The sequence below is a fragment of the Ursus maritimus genome, unplaced genomic scaffold (genome assembly GCF_017311325.1).
Source record: "Ursus maritimus isolate PB19 unplaced genomic scaffold, ASM1731132v1 scaffold_2, whole genome shotgun sequence".
Taxonomy (NCBI): domain Eukaryota; kingdom Metazoa; phylum Chordata; class Mammalia; order Carnivora; family Ursidae; genus Ursus; species Ursus maritimus.
In genome coordinates, this window is record NW_024424452.1 from 105,312,320 (window position 1) to 105,329,762 (window position 17,443).

The following is a 17,443-nucleotide window of genomic DNA, read 5'->3' on the forward strand; positions in this document are numbered from 1 at the left end:
ATTCCCGAGGAGGAGAGGGAAGGTGAGTCAGCGCAAATGGGTCATCATTACTGGAAAAAGCATTCAAAGCACAGGTCCTGACAGCATGGGCATAGCAGAACTCTGAGTTAAACCAGTCAGGAGTGGATGTGCGTTTTAGACCTACCCTCGCCGTTTACTGGCTTTGTGTCTTTAACAGAGATCAACGAGGCAAGACACAACCTCTTTGAGCCTCCAATTCCGCCAAGATTGTGCAAGATAAATCATGTTTGTGAAGCAACCTTACAGAGTACTATATGTTATCTGTGTTCATATAGGGACCATATTCCATTACTACTACACACACCATACTTCCTCAGATCAAACTGTCTGTCCAAAAGTTCTGTTGTCATAGAATTTTGTTTGGGGTCAATTTCCAAAAATCCCTTCCTCAGTTCCATAGGTCATGCTGGCAGAGAGAGGATTAGTAAAACTAAGGAGTTTACTTACAGTGAGTCACAAGTGACAGGGACTATTATTCTGGGTCTAATAATGAAGGGTAGGAAGTGTCATACACACACCTTCATACCCAACCCTTTCTTCCTTTCTAGCCCCAGATGGGTAATTTGTGACTATTGTGGATATTTCCAAGTCTTTCTTATCTTGATTTAAAAAAAAAGGGATGAGAAAGAAGAAAAAAAAAAGTAAATTAAACTCTAATTGTTTTTTGATGGTAAAACCAAAGACTTCTAGAAGAATTCAGCTCAGTTCTCACGCCTTCCTTTTGTACAAGGAGCGCTTTGGTCACACAAGTGACTCCCAGGAACTAAGCAGGGACCAGAGCAGTGGTTCTCAACCTTTTTGGCAGCAAGGGATCCCGCTGGCCATGTGACAAAAGCATGGGAACCTCTTGGGAAAATGAGCATACAAAGTCCTGCGTGCCATTTCAGGAGTTCACAGACTCTGAAGACCAACTGAAGACCTCTTCCATGAGCCCCTAACAGCATTTGTTGGGTAAGACTCTTTCCTGGAACAAAGCCACCGTCTCGAAGCCACATCACAATTTGCCACTGCTGGCGGCAGTGTGCGTAAGTGCTGGGGAGGAAGCGCTGTGTCCGGGAAACTCAGATGCTTTCATGATCTCATTTCTGTCCAGCTGAATGTTGCTGCCATTTACGGCCAAGCCCTTCTTCTTTGGCCTGGCTTGATGGCAGAGAACAGCTGAGTGCTGCTTCTGTGTGACTAACCCCTTAGAGATGTGAGGGGACTCTTCTGGGGCAAGGAGGTTAATTAGGTGGTAGGAACAGATGAGCGAGAGGCTGTGGACTACTTGCTAGAGGGGCTTTCAAAACAGGGTGGCCCTCCCTGCCTGAGCTTTGGATGAACCACCGGCCCTGAAAGCAGGAAAGGCGCTAAAAGCACTGAAATGACATGAATAGAAAAGGCACCCCATGACCGCCTCTCCTGTCGCTGTAAACTGACGTACGACTTGAGAATGTGTACAACCCTCTAGCTAAGTGGAAGAAACGAGAGGGAAATCAGATTTAGATTAGAATAAAAATTTATTTTGGTAAAGAATTATATTTTTTCATTTGCAAAAGCTGAAAATGCTCGTATAAATGACCAGCCCAGAGCCTGGATTTCCACCGGATCGACCACATGAAACAGGAGTCTGTTACTTCTTCCTGCTGGGTTTGGGGGCCTTTTCTAGGCCTTGGATGTATTTTCGAGGAAGCTGATAGTCTTCTACAATCCAAAAAGCAGAACCTCCTCAGTGGGGCGTGAGCCTGCCCTCCCCGCCACCCCCTACACTTTGTGTCCCAACGTCCCCCCTTGGTCCTGATCCCCGTGGGCCCCAAACCGCACGGCTGCCGCCCATCCCCTCGCTCCACTGCGCGCACATTCCTGGTGTCAACTTCTCTTTAGTCGACTGCATCACGTGACCTGCTCTTCTACACCCAGCTTGGACCCAGCTCCTCTGGGCAGTTGTCCGATATGGGCCATTTATCTTTACACCTCGTGGCTGTCGTGTGTATGTTAGCAATTTGCACACCGAGAGCCACTTTCTAGGTATACTTGAGGCATTCATAATTTTCTCAGGAGAGAGAAGGTGTGCGTCTGCGTGCAGTCACGTGCTTGTCTATTTTCCTTTTATTTCTTCTCAGCACCTCCTATCGGGTTCTTCACTTCAACGGGCCAGCTCTGAAAGCTCACTACAGGGTGCTGCCTCAGGCCCGAAAATACATTTGCTTATTGAGCATTTACCATGTGCCAGGCCCTGAGCGTGCAAAAGGGATGAAGAAGGCAAGGTTTCTGACTGAAGTTGCTCAGTCTAGCAGGGGGTTCAGACATTTGAAAAAACAGAAAAATAAACACAAGAAGAAAGTGCTACATTGGCAATTTTCTAAATGCTAACTGAAGGACAGAAAAAATGGGACATGCTCTGAGACAAGCTTCCCATGACCCCTGGGCTGGGCCCATGAGGCCTTACGGTCGGGCAGACGTGGGCTGTGGGAGGGCACTCTGGGCGAGGGCACAGGGATGCAAGCACCGAGCGTGCAGGGGGAGCAGCGAGGACGGCAGCGTGGCCAAGGTCTGAGGTGGGGGTGTGAGAGCTGCTGGAGAGAGCCCGAGGGGAACGGGAGTTGGACCGGGAGGGTCTTACTTATTGAGCATAGGGCTTATTCTGAAGGCACCGACCAGCATAAGGGGTGTGTAGAAGGAGAGTGATGGGAAGCTGACTCAGGCAGAGGTGGCGTGAATCAAGGACAAGCCGGAGGCTGGGTGACCCAGAGCTGGGAGAAAGAACTCAGGCTCTGGGGTCTGACAAAGCCAAGTCGGGAGCCCAACTGCAGCATGGAACAGCTGAGTATCTGAGGGCAAGGGACTGAGCCTCTCTGAGCCTCGGCTTCCTCAGCTGAAAAACATAAACAGTTCTGCTGCGTGGCTATGAGGAGGAGAGACGGTGCCTGCAAAATGCCCGGTGAAGTACCCAGCACGGCCGGGACGCACAACAGATGCTTTACCAAAGGGAAAACCAGGAAGAGAACGACGCCGATAGGACGGTGCAGAGAGCACTGAATCTGGGGGCCAAAGCATATGGCTCAAATATCAGCTCGGTCTCTCGCTGGCCACGACACACGATCTGGCCACACACATATACTATGGCTATGATGACCAGAGGGGCTTGGATGGGTGGGAAGATTTGGGCCGAGTTAGACCCGCGCTTCTGCTTCTTCAGAGGGGACACTCACCAAGCAACAGCCGGCTGAGGTGATGGACCTGGTTTCCCTGGATCTGGACCTGCAGGCCGTCCTTGGACCCCGGGGCAGGAGTGACAGTTGTGCTGGCCTGGCACCGCTGCTGGAGGATGGCAGCCACTGAGCACGGGTCCAAACCATAGGCCTCCAAGTTCCGTACCACAGTCACCTGGGGGGACAGAAGACTGATGGCACGGGGACCCACACGCCCTCCCCCCACAGGGCCTGCCAGAGCCTCCCCAGCCTCTTCACCCCCACCCCCATGTCCACCATCCCTACAACCATGGTCCCTTTTCATTCATATCATTTATTTTTATACTTACTGATTCTTTCTGTCCCATCCAATATACGTGTTATATACTTAGTGGAATACTCTCTATCCAACATGGAACATATACTTTTTAAAAAGCCTTTTTGTTATGGAGAATTAAAAACATAAATAAAAGTAGAACTGAATACTGTGCTCCTATGTTCCCATCATCAGCTTCAACAATTAGCGACTCATGACCAAACTTAAGTCACCTACACCCTGTCCATATTGCTTGAGAGCAAATCCTTCTAAACATTAGAGTGTTTTATCTACAAATGCTCTAGTACATATCTCTAAAACGTAAGCGTTCCTTTCAACATAAAGACAAAACCACCACCATACCTAAAAATAAATGGACAATAATTCCTAAATATCAAGCATCTCATTGGGAACACATATATTTTTCTATTATTTATCAACTTCACAAATGACATATGTGTGATTTTAAGATTTAAAAAAAAACACTGATACTTAAAAAAAAGTCACAATTCTTCCCTTTTAGAAACAAGTTCTCTTGCATTCATGACTAGAGATGGTAGAGTATGTTACCATCAGGAGTGGGTTAGGAAGAGCTGCTTTCAATAAAGTCATAGGTTCCAAATAACCCAGGCTTGTCAAGGGACTCCAGCCCCAGAGAACCTCAGAATCGATAAGACATTAGAGGTCACATCTATTCCAGCCCCCCACCTGATGCATGTACCCTTGACTACATCTTCCCCTAACAAGTGGTCACCCAGTCTTTGCTTGTAGACCTCCAGACAGTAACTGCCTATTTTGGAAAGCACCAGTTTTAATTTTGGACAATTTTAATTGTTACCATTAATATTAATAGTGTTTCAATAAGCTAATACAACTGTCCCCTGCTTTTTCAAAGTTCACAGAATGCCACTTCGCTCTTATGAAAAGACCTACGTTAGGACTTTTTGCTAACTAAAAGAAATCCAGAGGGTTTTCACTTTTATAAAAAAGGTGAAAAATGAACACAGTGCTCAGCACCAGTTTTGCAGGGGCCCTCACAGAGGCAGCGCACACCCCAGAACAGCAGCAAGAAGGGGCCCACTTAGCTCCTTCCCCGGAACGACACTGAGCACCTCAGCGTCTGGCCGCCAGAGCTGTGGACTGTGTCTGTGAGTATCTGTGCTTTGTCTCCATTTATTCTACACATCCGTTAGCAAGATGTGTCCTGAGGTATCAGAAAAGCCTAAAAGAGTTATTTTTGGGGTCTGGGAACGCTCAAAATTTTTTCCACATAAATTCATGATAATTCGTTCTTTGCTTTACACCATTTCAGCTTACAAAAGGTTTCACAGGAATGCTCCACTTTCGGCTAGCAGGGGAAACCTGTATATATAGAAATTGCTTAGTACAGAGTCTGGCACATAATTACACACTCAAGAATTAGTGGCTATTGCTAGTTATTATTGAGGTTCTCATTACTGGTTCTCATTTACTGACTGCTTAAAAACCAAGTACTATTCTAAGTGCTTCACCCATGTATTTCTTTCATTTGGCCCTCACGGTGCCTTATACGGTGGGTATTATCCCCATTTTTCACATTAAGAAAACTCAGGCAAAAAACATTCACTTTCTCAAGGACAAGTGGCAAGGCAAAGGTCACATGTGAACCCATATTTCTAAGGACAAAGCCCATTTGCATAACCCATACACTAGAAAGTTCTTTATCTTGAACCCAAGTCTGGCTTCTTGGGATTTCCATCCAATAATCCTATTTTTGTCTTCTCAAGGCATCTCAGCATTAAGTGCACTCTTTTCCCTAAGGAGAGCTTTTCACACACTGAGGCCAGATAGAATTCGTTCCCTACGACCGTGTTGCCAGGCTACACACACTCACTTCCTTCAGCAATTCTCTATAAGCTGTTTTGCCCTGGGCAAGGCCCAAGAGGTAACAGAATGAGTAAGGGCTGAAAGCCTGTAACAGATTTAAGAAAAAAATAAAAATAAAATCTTGTTTACCTTTGGAACTAGGCTCTAGCAAGTGCCCTAGCACAAAATCCTAGAGGGTAGGGGGTGAGAGGGCCAGCTCTGCCTGTCTTATATAGGGCCCGGCCCACTCACACAAACATGGCTCTTTCGTAAACAGTCTTTGTGGTGTTTGAGGCCAAAATCTAAAAACCTCCAATCACGGGGCACCTAGGCGGCTCAGTTGGTTAAGTGTCTGCCTTCGGCTCAGGTCATGATCCCAGGCTCCTGGGATGGAGCCCCGTGTCGGGCTCCACGCTCAGCTGGGAGTCTGCTTCTCCTTCTCCCTCTGCAGCTCCCTCTGCTTGTGCTCTCTCTCTCTTGTTCTCTAATTAATAAATAAAATCTTTAAAAATAAATACGTAAATACATACATACATACTTTCAATTACACTAGAGAGACTAGAACTTAGCAGGGATATTAAACCACACTTCCAACATTGTGTCTTTTTTTTTTTTTAAGATTTTATTTATTTATTTGAGAGAGAGAGAGAGAGAGAGCACGAGCAGAGTAGGGGGAGGGGCTTCTTCCAAAAGAGGAAGAGGCAGACTCCCTGCTAAGCATGGAACCCAGTGCGGGGCTCCATCCCAGGACCCCAGGACCATGACCTGAGCCAAAGGCAGACACTTAACCAACTGAGCCACCCAGGTGCCCCCCAACATTGTGTCTTTTTAAAATTACCTTTTTATTAGATGCTCTCTGCGCTAGGGTGATGTCAATTGGGCAGATTTTGCCTTTCTTCACAATGGGCTCTTGTCCTGGAAAGGTCACTTGATAGGCAGGCTGCAATCTTTCCAAACATCTGAAACAGGAGTTCGTGAGCTACAGACTGATAAAGCCCACAGAAATTGTCTCCTCATTCCCCACTGCTGGCAGGCAGCTGGGTGTGAGCCAGTCCTCAGCCAGTGCCCCAGGCTGCACTTAGAATCACTGACATCACCTAGGGGGCTGCACCCAACACCGATTAAATCAGAAGCTCCGATTAGGCATGTATGATTTTTATCCATCCCCGAAGTATGGCCAAAGTCAAGGCCCGTGGATTCAGGGAAGGGACTCATCAGTGACTCAAGCCCCTGGAAACCGTCCAGTGGTCTGGCCCAGGCTGCCTTATGGAACTTGCCTCCTGTCTCAAGACTCTGATGCACACGCACCCAGCCTGGGAAAGTGCTGCTCCACATGGGTGACATGTTCCGATTCATCTTCTAGAGAAAGCCTTTACACAAAGAATGTCTACCTTTCATCTAACCAGGTTTTCTCTTGGTATCACATATACTGGGATTGTACAAACTTTCTACAAAGGCCAGACAGTAATACCCCAGGCTTTGAGGGCCATAGCATCTATGCAACCATCCAACTCTGCCACTGCAGCACAAAAGTGGCCCACAGACAATGAACAAATGTGCGTGGCTTATTGACAATAGGCAGCAGGCCAGATCTTGCCCGTGGATTGTAGTCTGCAAACTCCTCATATAAATTATTTTCAGTTTTGTTCTGTGGAAAAGAAAGAACATAGGGTCTTTCCTTTGATGACTTTAAGACAATTCCTCCCAGCCTCCTTTTGCTTCTAATCTTTTTGAAGTTCTTACTTTTAATTAATTGTTCTTTTTCCTTCACCCTTTCAAGTTCTCCTATATTGTGTTGGCTCAAATCATTCCAAGGATCGTCCACATCAAAATTACCAAGACTGTGTTTATGTGGACTAATATCAGTTCAATTATGGAGAGAAAGTCAAAGACTGAGACAGTGATGATTCTAAAGTTCGAAAGATAGACATTATGGGGAGGGGAAAGAAACGTTGGAGAGGGACTGCCCATCCCCGTTACCTGCTCAGGAGACTGTCCCATGGAAGCGTCGTGACTGTATGCTGTTCATTTTTCTCTAAGATGCAGTCACACAGGATGGGATCCAATTTCACGAGACTAAAGGGAAAGAAGAGGCAATGAAGGAATGCCAGCCCCACCCCTTCTGACCCAAGGGCCGGCTCAGGAGTCACCTCTTCTATGTCCTTTGTAGTCATTTAGGACCATGAGAACCAATTCAGGGACCGGAGTGCATGAAGTGATGTACCCTGTGGATGCGAGGAACAGTATGTTTTCCTAAGGACAAGAGAGCAGCCAATGGTGGAGGGGAGAGTGGGATAAATCCACAGACCAGGATTCTTGGCCCAGTTCTGCTAACGAACCATGATTAGACTGCAGTTCCCAACTTTTTGATCCTGGGGATGTCTTTTGAAAGTAAAAAAGAAAAACGGTAACTGGAATGCTCTTCATTTAAGGGTTTACCTTTTGAACCAACATCCTGAGAAAATAGAGGATACCAAAAAGCCACAATGACGTCAGTAAAATTTTTCTAAGCTCTGCTTTATTCTTCACAAGGGCATCTGCACTTGAAAACCACTGGTGGACGTCTATGAGCTACCACGCACTCAGGCTACAGCCAGTGTTGATGCCACATAGGGATCTGAGCACCCTGGACAAGTCTGGGTGTCCACAGCCCGTGGTTTAGAAACCACTGGTCTTGATTCTTTCTAAAAGGCTGTGATCTCCTATGTGCCCCTCTGTCCCAGACGTTCTCCACGGGTGTGTCCAAGTCTGTGCTGTCAGGGACTGATCTTCAGCAGGGCTCCCCGGACACTCACTTTTTGTTGTCCGCATCGACCAGGTCATTCTTCTTGGCATAGCTGACGATGATCGTCCGGACCTCACCGCCCTCGAGAGCGCTCCCCTTCCTAGGTCGGAAGTGACGGGGTAGGGGGAGGGGGTTAGTTCGTGCTGTGCCAGGAGACAAACTGCAGATACCAAGACTCACTCTCTGCTCGGTACGCTGCTTTCCTTGGCTTTTTGAGCTCTATGTTCTTCCCTTTCCTGACTGAGGTGAGCAGGACCTCATGAAGAATAATTACAGGGAGAAAAGGGAGACACCTACGCTCGTTCATTTAGTCAGAGACACTTTCCAGGGGAAAGAGGCTTGAAGCTGGGTCTAGGAGAAAGGGAGCACAGGGGTGCAGCAGGCTCTGCCAGTCACAGAGGAGCGCTACCCAGCTTGAGAGGAACTACAGGCCGGAACACCAAGCAGGCAGAGGAGGGCTGCTCTCCAAAAACTCACTTGTGGCCAGACTCCTGGAAGAGCAGGGTCATGCTGGCTGGGACACAGTAGAGGGGTTTTATATCTGGAGGGTGATAGGGTTGTTCCCTGCTACCCTCCTGGATAGTCTGGGAGGTCGGGGAGGGCTCGGGTATGACGAAAGATGTGATCCTAAAACCCAGCAGAAGGAAAGAAAAAACACATTTGATACTAGCATCTGGGCAGTTCCCGGTCTGGGGCCCAGGTGCCCCGGGACTGGCTGGGCTGTGGTGAGCAGGCCCCTTGACTCACCTCGGGTGCTTCCAGTCCACAGCCACAATGCTCTCCACCCCTCTGCTCAGCTCCTCCACCTGTATAATCTGCTCCTGCTGCATTTGCTGCAGGAACTTAGAGAGCTAAGGGAGAGAGGGGCAGGGGTAGGGACTGCACGGATTCCACGCCCATCCTGAGCACCTGATGTGCCACACACCGAGCGAGGCCAGTCCTGGGGACGGACGCATGACAGTCCCTGCCCTCATCAAACCAGGACCTGAGAGACCCCCCACCCTGCGGCTCAGGGAGTGAGAAGCTGCGACAGGCTAACTGGGGAAGTCTTTCAGAACTCTGGTCAGATATAAAGGAGTGGAAGGGAGAGAAGAGAGTGGGTGCTCGCCCAACTGCCTCGGCCTGGGAGCGTTTTCGTCCCCTCCCCCTGCCCCCCATACTTGGAATCAAAAAGCTGAATTCTAGCCCTACAGATGGGGCTTCCCCAGCGTCCATCCAGCTCACGGCACGTGTGCCCCTACACAACTCTCTCTGTGTGCGCAGGCCGAGCAAGTACCTGCTTACCTTTTTGTAGCTTGACCTCTTTATGTCCAGCTGTTGTCCTGCAGGGCTGGTGGCAGATGGAAAAGCAAGTTCAGCTAGCAAAGCAGTAGTGGTGGGACCTGCCTGCCTCTGAGAGGAGGGCATTTTTCCTCAGCCTTCCTCCTCCATGTTCAGAGAGAAGCTGCTATTCCAGAACCCTCTACCCAGTGCTGGCATCAGAGAGGGATACTGACTTTGGGACACTCTCGAGCATTGCTGTCCAACAGCCCTTTCTGTAAATATGGAATGTTCTCTATCTGTCATCCAATATGGTAGCCACTAGCCACATGTGGCTATTAAGTACTTGACACACAGCTCTTGTGACTAAGGAACTAAATTATAAATTTTATTAATTGTAATTAGTTTAAATTTAAATAGCCACATGTGGCTAGTGGCTACTGTACCGGATATAGCTTTAGAGTCCTCTCAAACTGGACCACCTTCCGTGGCCTCCAAAGTTTCACCTCAAGGTGAACCCTTCCTCCACCACGCTCTCTGAGGCAGCTGGGCCGAGGGCAGCACCGGCAAACTACATCCCATAGGCCATATCTGGTCACAGCCGTTCATCCACTGTCTGCTGACACGGTAGGGCTGAGGAGGTGTGATAGAGACTGCATGGTCTGCAAAGCCTACGAGATGTACTGTCTGCTCTGCAGAGGACAGTTTGCGAACGCCTGCCCTACGGCTGTTAGGCTTCGGGGGCAGGTTCCTGTGAAAGCCGGAATCAGTCCCTCTTCTCAGAACTTTTGTCTTCTCTCAAATTGTGACAAGCAGTAGCAGTGGGATTCATAGACGGTCCTTCAAGAATCTGCCCAAGCCTAAGAACCTCTATCATAGAGAAGATGCTAGGATCTCTTTCCCAGTTACTTATAACCCAGCAAGGTCGGGACAAATTACCAAGTATCCCGCCGCGTGCTCCAGACCCCACACTTGTACAGGATGCCTTAAAGGCACCCACAGGTAAACAGGAGGAGAATTACATCAAAACCACTTTTGAAAAAACAGAACAAAATTCTCAAAGAGAAAAGTTGAGTTGCGGCGTACAAATCAAGGAGCAAATCTTCTGATAGAATTTTTCCTGGGTGCTTATTAAACGTGAGGCTAGTGAATCTTGACAAAAATCCTGCAAGTGCTGGAAATTCGGGTTCAGAGAAGCCCAGTGACAAGTTCAAATTCACCTTGCTCCAAAACCCTGGGGAACTGACATTTGCGTCCAGATGGCTGTTTCCAAAGCCCAGGTTCTATCTGCATGTAATACTGTCTCTCCTGGTGGCCTGTGCTTGGCGTAGGGGGTTCACACTGCCTCTTCCTCCTGATACACCATAATGTGGCCCACCTTGACAAAGAGGCTGCCACGGACGCTTCCTGGACAGGCTGTGCTGCCCGATTCATGAGCCAGCCCAGAATCACCACAGCAGAGGCAGTGCTCAGAGAATCTTGGGAATTTTAACCTTCATTTCTTCAACAACCTTTTTACGTTTTTAAAACTCAGGACCTGATTCTTTTGCCAGATCAACCCTCCACTCCACTCTTTCCGCAGCATGTCCCTCAACCAATTCCTCCATCACACACCTGTCCTGACACACCACCAAGGTACCAGAGAAAGCCCGCGGCCCACACCCTGCCTTCCGTACCAGCAGGAGAACATGTGGCTGCCAAGGAACGTGCTGGTGAGTAAAGGGAGGTCAGCTTTTTTGACTTGGCACTTTAAAGCGTGCAAGAAGCATCGCTGTAAAAGTTCATCCATTTGCTCTGCAAGGAAAAGATAAGCATATTTTTCTGAAGGATACAGAATGCCAGGTGCAGCACAAGTAAGCTCCCCGCCCTGCTCCACCCCTGCCTCACCCCCTTCGCCCTGTAAGGAACCCATTCCTGGGTCCCAAAGCTCACAGACTCTCTTGAGCACTAAGCCTTTAGAGGGGGCTGACCCCAGAGAAGAGATCCGGCCACCTAGGCCCACCCAGCCACCTAGGCCCACCCGGCCAGGAGCAAATGCCAGGGCAGACTGGCCTACAGGGACACAGGACGTGTGTGGCAAAGACTCCCTGGTGAGGTGTCAAAGGGCTGTTGCGCCACCCTCACCACAAATAAGGATTTTCCCATTGTCCTCGAGCTTCGGCACCACTCTGGTCAGAAGCAGAGTAGAGCATGTTTCCTAAATCGAGAGGAGATGGGTCCTTCTACTCCCAGAGCTATACCTTGAAGGGCCCTGCTGTCTGTGGGGTCTGGGTTCAGGCCCCTGACGCTGGGGTCTTTGGAGGCTTCTGGCAGGGACTTCTCTCCACACATCTGCTGCTGGACCTCCCCATTCTCCTGGTTCTCTTCCGCCAGGGTCAGGCGCCTCATGTCTCCCTGCAGGGCGGGGGCCGCCTGGGCAGACCCCTTCTCTTCACTGAGATCTGGGGGATCCAGGGCCAGTGGAGCCATGGAAGGTGGAGAAGACTTGTCTCCAGATTGCCTGGAAAAATCGCATGTCAGAAACGCCAAGCAGCAGCCACAACATCCTCCAATCCTGGTCAGGGTCAGCTGGGAGTCCGGCAAGAGTGAGAGCCACAGGTAGGTATGTCCAGGAGAGGGCAGAGAGCCCGGGCTCTCATCTAAACCCCATTTCCAATTCTGGGCCCAGAAAAATTCCATGCCTCAGCTTCCTCATCTCTGAAATGAGGAGAGTAATTCTTGCCTCCTCCCTATCCCGTCCTAAAGGATAATAGTATCACTCAGCCACATCTGGGGACAAAGAAAGATGAAAGAAAAAGCAGCTAAAGAGAAGCCCCCAAAAAGATCCCCTTCACATGAATTAAAAATAAAACCATTTTGAATTAAATAACAAAAGTAAGATGGCAAATGCATCTGTAGGACCAGTTTGGGGAGGGCCAAGCCCAAGGCTCAGAGTACGTGACAAAGTACAAACACCTGGGCTGCTTGGGGACGCAAGTCAGTCACTTCTGTGTTCTATCGGGGCAGTCTAAGCTGCAGAGCAGTGACGACGTGCTTTCATGCCACTAAGCCTTAGGAAGCCAGGAAAAAAAAAAAGCACAGCCGCATACGGGGCACGCGGCGCGAGATGATGGAAATTAAACCGAGTTTTCACTAACAGCTGCAGCAAGTCTTAACAGTATCGTGAACAGTGAGCCCACACTATGTGTTTAGGTGATTCTGATGAGATAAGTGCATAAATATTTTTAAAAGGTGGGGGCAGGGGGAGCTGAAGCAGCCACTGGTAGCACAATTTAGGCAACATGACCTTGACAGCCACTGTGCAGACGGACAGAAAACAAGGTGTCTGGAGAACATCGGTAAGTAGTCGTCCAATGTCTGCTGCGACACAGACTGCGGCTGTACCTCCAGCAGAGTGGAGTCTGGCCAGTCCTGATAACGTGACAGACTCCGAGGCTGGGCTAGAAATGTTAGGATGAATCTATAACAAGAGGCCACAACACTCGGCCAAAAGACCAGCTATACTGCTTTCAAGAAAAGCCCTATTTACTGTTTTGGTAAAATGACAAGAAAATAACCAGAGAATAAACTAGTATACGGTTTTAGAAAGCAGTTGTTACAGTGAGAAAACGTGACTTGCTTAATGGAGAGGAGATCTGAAATGTGAAACCTGAACAACAGAAAAGTGATCAGGTTATGACCGTGGTGCCGGAGGACCTACTCTGCTTGGATTTGGACTCAGAAGTGAGAATTTCCGAGCACTTGCCACGGGGCAGAAGATGCCTAAATGTGGGTGGCAGATAAGGCCGCATCGACCGGAGCTATAAAAATAAAGAATATCACAGTGCAGAGAGGCAGAGTGGACAGACCCTCAGGTCCTCTCTAGGCCTAGGATGCTACAGTTCACTTAGAAAATAATCAAAGTTCTCTGTAATTTCTTCCCCAAACAAGAAAAAAAAATTTCAACCAACCAACCAATCCATCCATCCATTTCTCCCTCCACATCTAGCGAAGAAATGAATGTCTGGAATTGGCAACTTGCCTACGGACATGGCGGGGACCCAAACTCTCACTTGGGAATCCAAGCCCCGTGCCCTCTCCGCCCACCCAGCTCTGTGTAAAACAGAAGAGACAGAGGACCCACCACAAGTGGTCCCGGTAGGTGTGCAGCACGGAGAAGCCCCTTCCCTTCAGGCCAGAAGTCAGCATCTCAGCTGTGGACATGGCGGCAACTCCGATGGCGACAGGAGCTCTGAGGAGGAGGAAGCAAGCCGGAGACGTGGGTCACGGAAAGCCTTCCGGGAGGGCACACGTCAGGGGAACCTTTCCACTCACGTGTTAAAAGCACCACGTTTGCAAATTTGAAGCAACCGCCTGTACCACAAAACGAAACTCAGTCCAGGCTCAGTTTTCCTCAGATTACCTATAAATAGGACTTTCAAAAATCCCTTGACCAAACATTCCCCTTCTGTGTAAGTAACAACTCTGCTGATGTTATCACTGTTTGGTTTTATTCCTATTATGAATCAAACCCAGGCAAGACTAGCAAGGATATTTAAAGTTCCCTTTATTTAATTTCAAAAATATAAAATTACCTCCCCTACCTTAAAGGCCTAGCCATCCTATACAGAGGTTCAAAAGGAAGGCCATTCGTAGGCCATAAATGAGGCTGAGGGATGCCACAGAGAAGAGATAAACAGTGGCACTAACTCGAGAGGTTCCTTCTGACTCGGTTCTTTATAACAGGCCTTGCTCTGTGTAACGATCAATCTAAGAACTGGGTGCGTCCAGAAGATTGGGAACAATCACATTTACAGTAACTACAAAAACTTCCAAAGCCCAAATGAGAAACTTCCTCTGGCCCAGTGTTACTCAAGCATTGCCCACACACTGCCCGTAAGGACGGATGACCAACTGGATAACAGTGGGGGGACATATAAGTCTGGCAGGGTCACCCCCTTGTACCCTTATTCTCGGCCATAAACCACTCTCAAGCTTCATCCCCAATACAGTCTAAAAGCCAAACTGAGCAGGGAAAATATACATTTCTGTAGTTTTCTCCTGTTCTGTTCCCCAGTATTCTTATACTGGGGAACACAATGATACCACCAACCTTTTCAATGGCAAGTTGTGCCATAGTTCGACAAGGAAGGAAACATTTCTAGATGCTTGGTTCCAAAAGGTTCAAGGAAAACAGGAGAACATGAGTAGCAACAGTAAGATCTTTGAACACTGACCTCTCCTGTGCCTACAGTCTCTTTCTCTAAGCAGCAACAAGCAAAATAATGAGACATCATTTCTCGGTCAGGATGACACAAATGAGGGGTGCCTGGGTGGCTCAGCCATTAAGCATCTGCCTTTGGCTTAGGTCATGATCCCAGGCTCCTGGGATCGAGCCCCGCATCAGGCTTCCTGCTCAGTGGGAAGCCTGCTTCTCCCTCTCCCATTCCCCCTGCTTGTGTTTCCTCTCTCGCTGTGTATCTCCCTGTCAAATAAATAAAATCTTAAAAAAAAAAAAAAAAAGAATAGCTTAAAAAAAAAAAAAAGGATGACACAAATGAAAACAACCCATGGTATCCAGTGCTGGTGGCGTGCAGGAAAACAGGCTCCATATTCCCCGTAGGTGGGAGTGAAAATGGATACGGCTTTCTTGTAGGGCAGCAGAAAAATACACCTATCTTTAGCCTAACAATTCTGCTTCTTAGTATCCACTCTGGAAAGATACTGGCACAGGTGTCCCTAGAGGCATCAGTAAGAGACTGTTCGTGCTGAAGACAAACTGTGGGCAACCACAAGGTCCATTAGGAGAGGAGGTCTTCCATCACCACGTAGCAGGTAAGAAGACTCAGCATAACTGAGCTTGCTGACATGGAAAATGTCCCCTTGATCTTAAGTGAAAAAACAATATAGATAAAGTATAATTCTGTTTATTTGTATTTTTAAACATGCATACCCATATCGTACATTTTCATACACACACATACACAAGGATTCAAGGAGGCTGGCAAGGAAAAATGTATCAGATGATAAGGGTTACTTCTAGGAGGAAAGGGCTGTAGGGTGAGGGGGCTTTGATTTTTCAGAACCGTTTATATGATTACTTCCTAATTTATTTTAAAAAAGAAGCCGTGTGATGACAGTTGAACAGCTCTGTAAATACACTACAAATCAATGAGCTATACATTTGAAATAGGTGACTTTTGCAAGATGTAAACCACATTTGAATAAAGCTATTAAAATAATTTTAAAAAAAGGATGATGAAGGGCGCCTGGGTGGCTCAGTCAGTTAAGCGTCTGCCTTCAGCTCAGGTCATGATCCCGGATTCCCGGGATCGAGCCCCGCATCATGCTCCCTGCTCAGCAGGAAGTCTGCTTCTCCTTCTGCCCTTCGTCCCACTCGTGCTCTCTCTCTCTCTCTCAAATAAATAAAATCCTTAAAAAAAAAAAAAGGATGATGATGTGGATGATGGAGAAAAAAGTGTTAACACCATGAAAAACAAGGAAAGACCAAGAAAATGTCACACACAAGAGACTAAGAAACACAACCACTAAATGCAATGTGCTATCCTAGACTGGATCCTTGAGTGGAAAAAAACTGTCCACATTTCGTGGAAAAACTGGGGGAATATGAATAAAGTCTATGATTGTATTAATAGGATTGTACCAATGTTGATTCCCTAGTTTGGATAACTGTACTATGGTTATATAAAATACTATCATTACAGGAAGCTGAGTAAGAACTCTATACTAACTTTTCAGCTCTTCTGTAAATGTAAAATTATTAAAAAAGAAAGAAAAAGAAAGAAAGAAAGAGAAAGGAAGAAAGAAAAGAAAAGAAAAAGAGCAGCAGAAGCAGCAAATATGCTTGAGATACGCAGCCACCCCCACAGGCTCACTGCCATTCCCCCATGGCCCACTCTCTGCTTCTGGAAGAAGAATCTGTTTTTTTCTTTTAATCCTTTATCCATAAGCTTTGGAGGTTGTCCTTTCCCACCCCCTCCCCAGTTCTACCTAAGTGTTTTCCCCAAAGGCACGGCAGACTGGCACAGTACCTGTTCCCCACCAAGGCCATGGCACAGAGATCACCCTTCTGTACCTGAGGCAGACCAGCAGGGGGCACCACTAGGCCTGGCAGCATCAAATCTGTGGCAAAGAAGACAAAAGCATCACAACCCACATTCTGCCTCTAACCAATTCCAAATTTTATTTCATCATTTATTCATTCACTCAACCTACAAACACTTATTAAGTATCAACTAGGTTATTCATAATGAAAATTAAGAAATGCAACCTGAGTATCAGACCTTTTCCCTTTGGAGGGGTGGGCAGTGGTCAAACTGAAGCACCAGGCTGAGAGTCAGGTTCCATGATCTCTTATTCTGCTTTCCTAAATTTAGCTTACTGATTTAAAGTATAGCATGTGGTAGTTCACAAAGTACCTTCTGATTTAAGGACAAAGTACAAAGCTTACTGAAGCCTTTCAACAGGGTCTAGCAGCCCAGGGGCCTTATGGAAGCAGCCAAGTGAAGGAGGAAACACACATGGGGGGAAAATTCCATTTTTCAATTGTACGAACACAGGAAATGGGTGCATTTATTAAAGTAGTTGGCCATTACTAAGTAGGTTTTGGCCAATAGCCAGAAGATAGGAAAATCCTCTTACCTGCTCCCCCCACCAGTTTTTCGAGCACCAGAGGCCATGTTGTGAACGTTGGGAGAAGGTCAGGATAGGACCACAAGGTGTATACTGCCCAAAAAGAGACACAGAAAGACATTGCCAAAAGGTCAATCCCCTGGGGAACTGGCAAAGCCAAACACTAAGGTCACTTTAACTAAGAAATAGAAAAGAAACTCAACTCAAAGCTAGAGAGGAGGCTGTGAGGCCCAAAGAGGTTTCATTCTTAAAGCAGGCAGATACTTAAAAAACTGGATGTCACTTGAGACTGGGAGGCCCCTATGATTCCACCTGGATGCAGCAGCAGCAATGGGCACAGTAGATAAAAGCAGGAACAGAGACCCAACAAGGATTCCATCTGTGACCTCAGAAGCAAGTAAGCGAAGAACAGGG

The 17,443-nt window shown here is 47.5% G+C and overlaps 1 protein-coding gene across 3 annotated transcripts; it reads right to left on the minus strand.

Moving 5' to 3' along the window:
• Positions 1 to 1,505: 1,505 nt before the first annotated feature.
• On the minus strand, positions 1,506 to 17,319 carry EIF2D (eukaryotic translation initiation factor 2D). 3 transcript variants are annotated; one of them, XM_008699555.2, is made up of 13 exons: positions 17,039 to 17,308; positions 16,429 to 16,519; positions 13,521 to 13,628; positions 11,638 to 11,897; positions 11,074 to 11,191; positions 9,422 to 9,467; positions 8,885 to 8,988; positions 8,615 to 8,764; positions 8,148 to 8,237; positions 7,333 to 7,428; positions 6,191 to 6,311; positions 3,213 to 3,387; positions 1,506 to 1,704 (listed from the first exon to the last, which is right to left on the minus strand). In XM_008699555.2, the coding sequence occupies exons 1-13, from the start codon at positions 17,148 to 17,150 to the stop codon at positions 1,634 to 1,636; spliced, it is 1,542 nt and encodes a 513-aa protein (XP_008697777.1). In that variant the 5' UTR covers positions 17,151 to 17,308; the 3' UTR covers positions 1,506 to 1,633. The 3 variants fall into 3 exon arrangements, with proteins under 3 accessions (XP_008697777.1, XP_008697780.1, XP_008697779.1); XM_008699558.2 differs by lacking the exon at positions 17,039 to 17,308 and adding an exon at positions 14,945 to 15,264; XM_008699557.2 differs by lacking the exon at positions 8,615 to 8,764 and having other exon boundaries at positions 17,039 to 17,319.
• Between the last annotated feature and the right edge of the window lie 124 nt (positions 17,320 to 17,443).

What these genes read in the sequence shown, in the direction of transcription:
- EIF2D (XM_008699555.2), bottom strand. Translation starts at nt 17,150, where the DNA reads ATGTCTTTCTGTGTCTCTTTTTGGGCAGTATACACCTTGTGGTCCTAT. An exon ending in ATGGCCTTGGTGGGGAACAG is followed by an intron (nt 13,629 to 16,428) that starts GTACTGTGCCAG and finishes CCTCCTCCTCAG; the next exon opens with AGCTCCTGTCGCCATCGGAG. An exon ending in AGAGAGCATCTAATAAAAAG is followed by an intron (nt 3,388 to 6,190) that starts GTAATTTTAAAA and finishes CTGTCCCCCCAG; the next exon opens with GTGACTGTGGTACGGAACTT.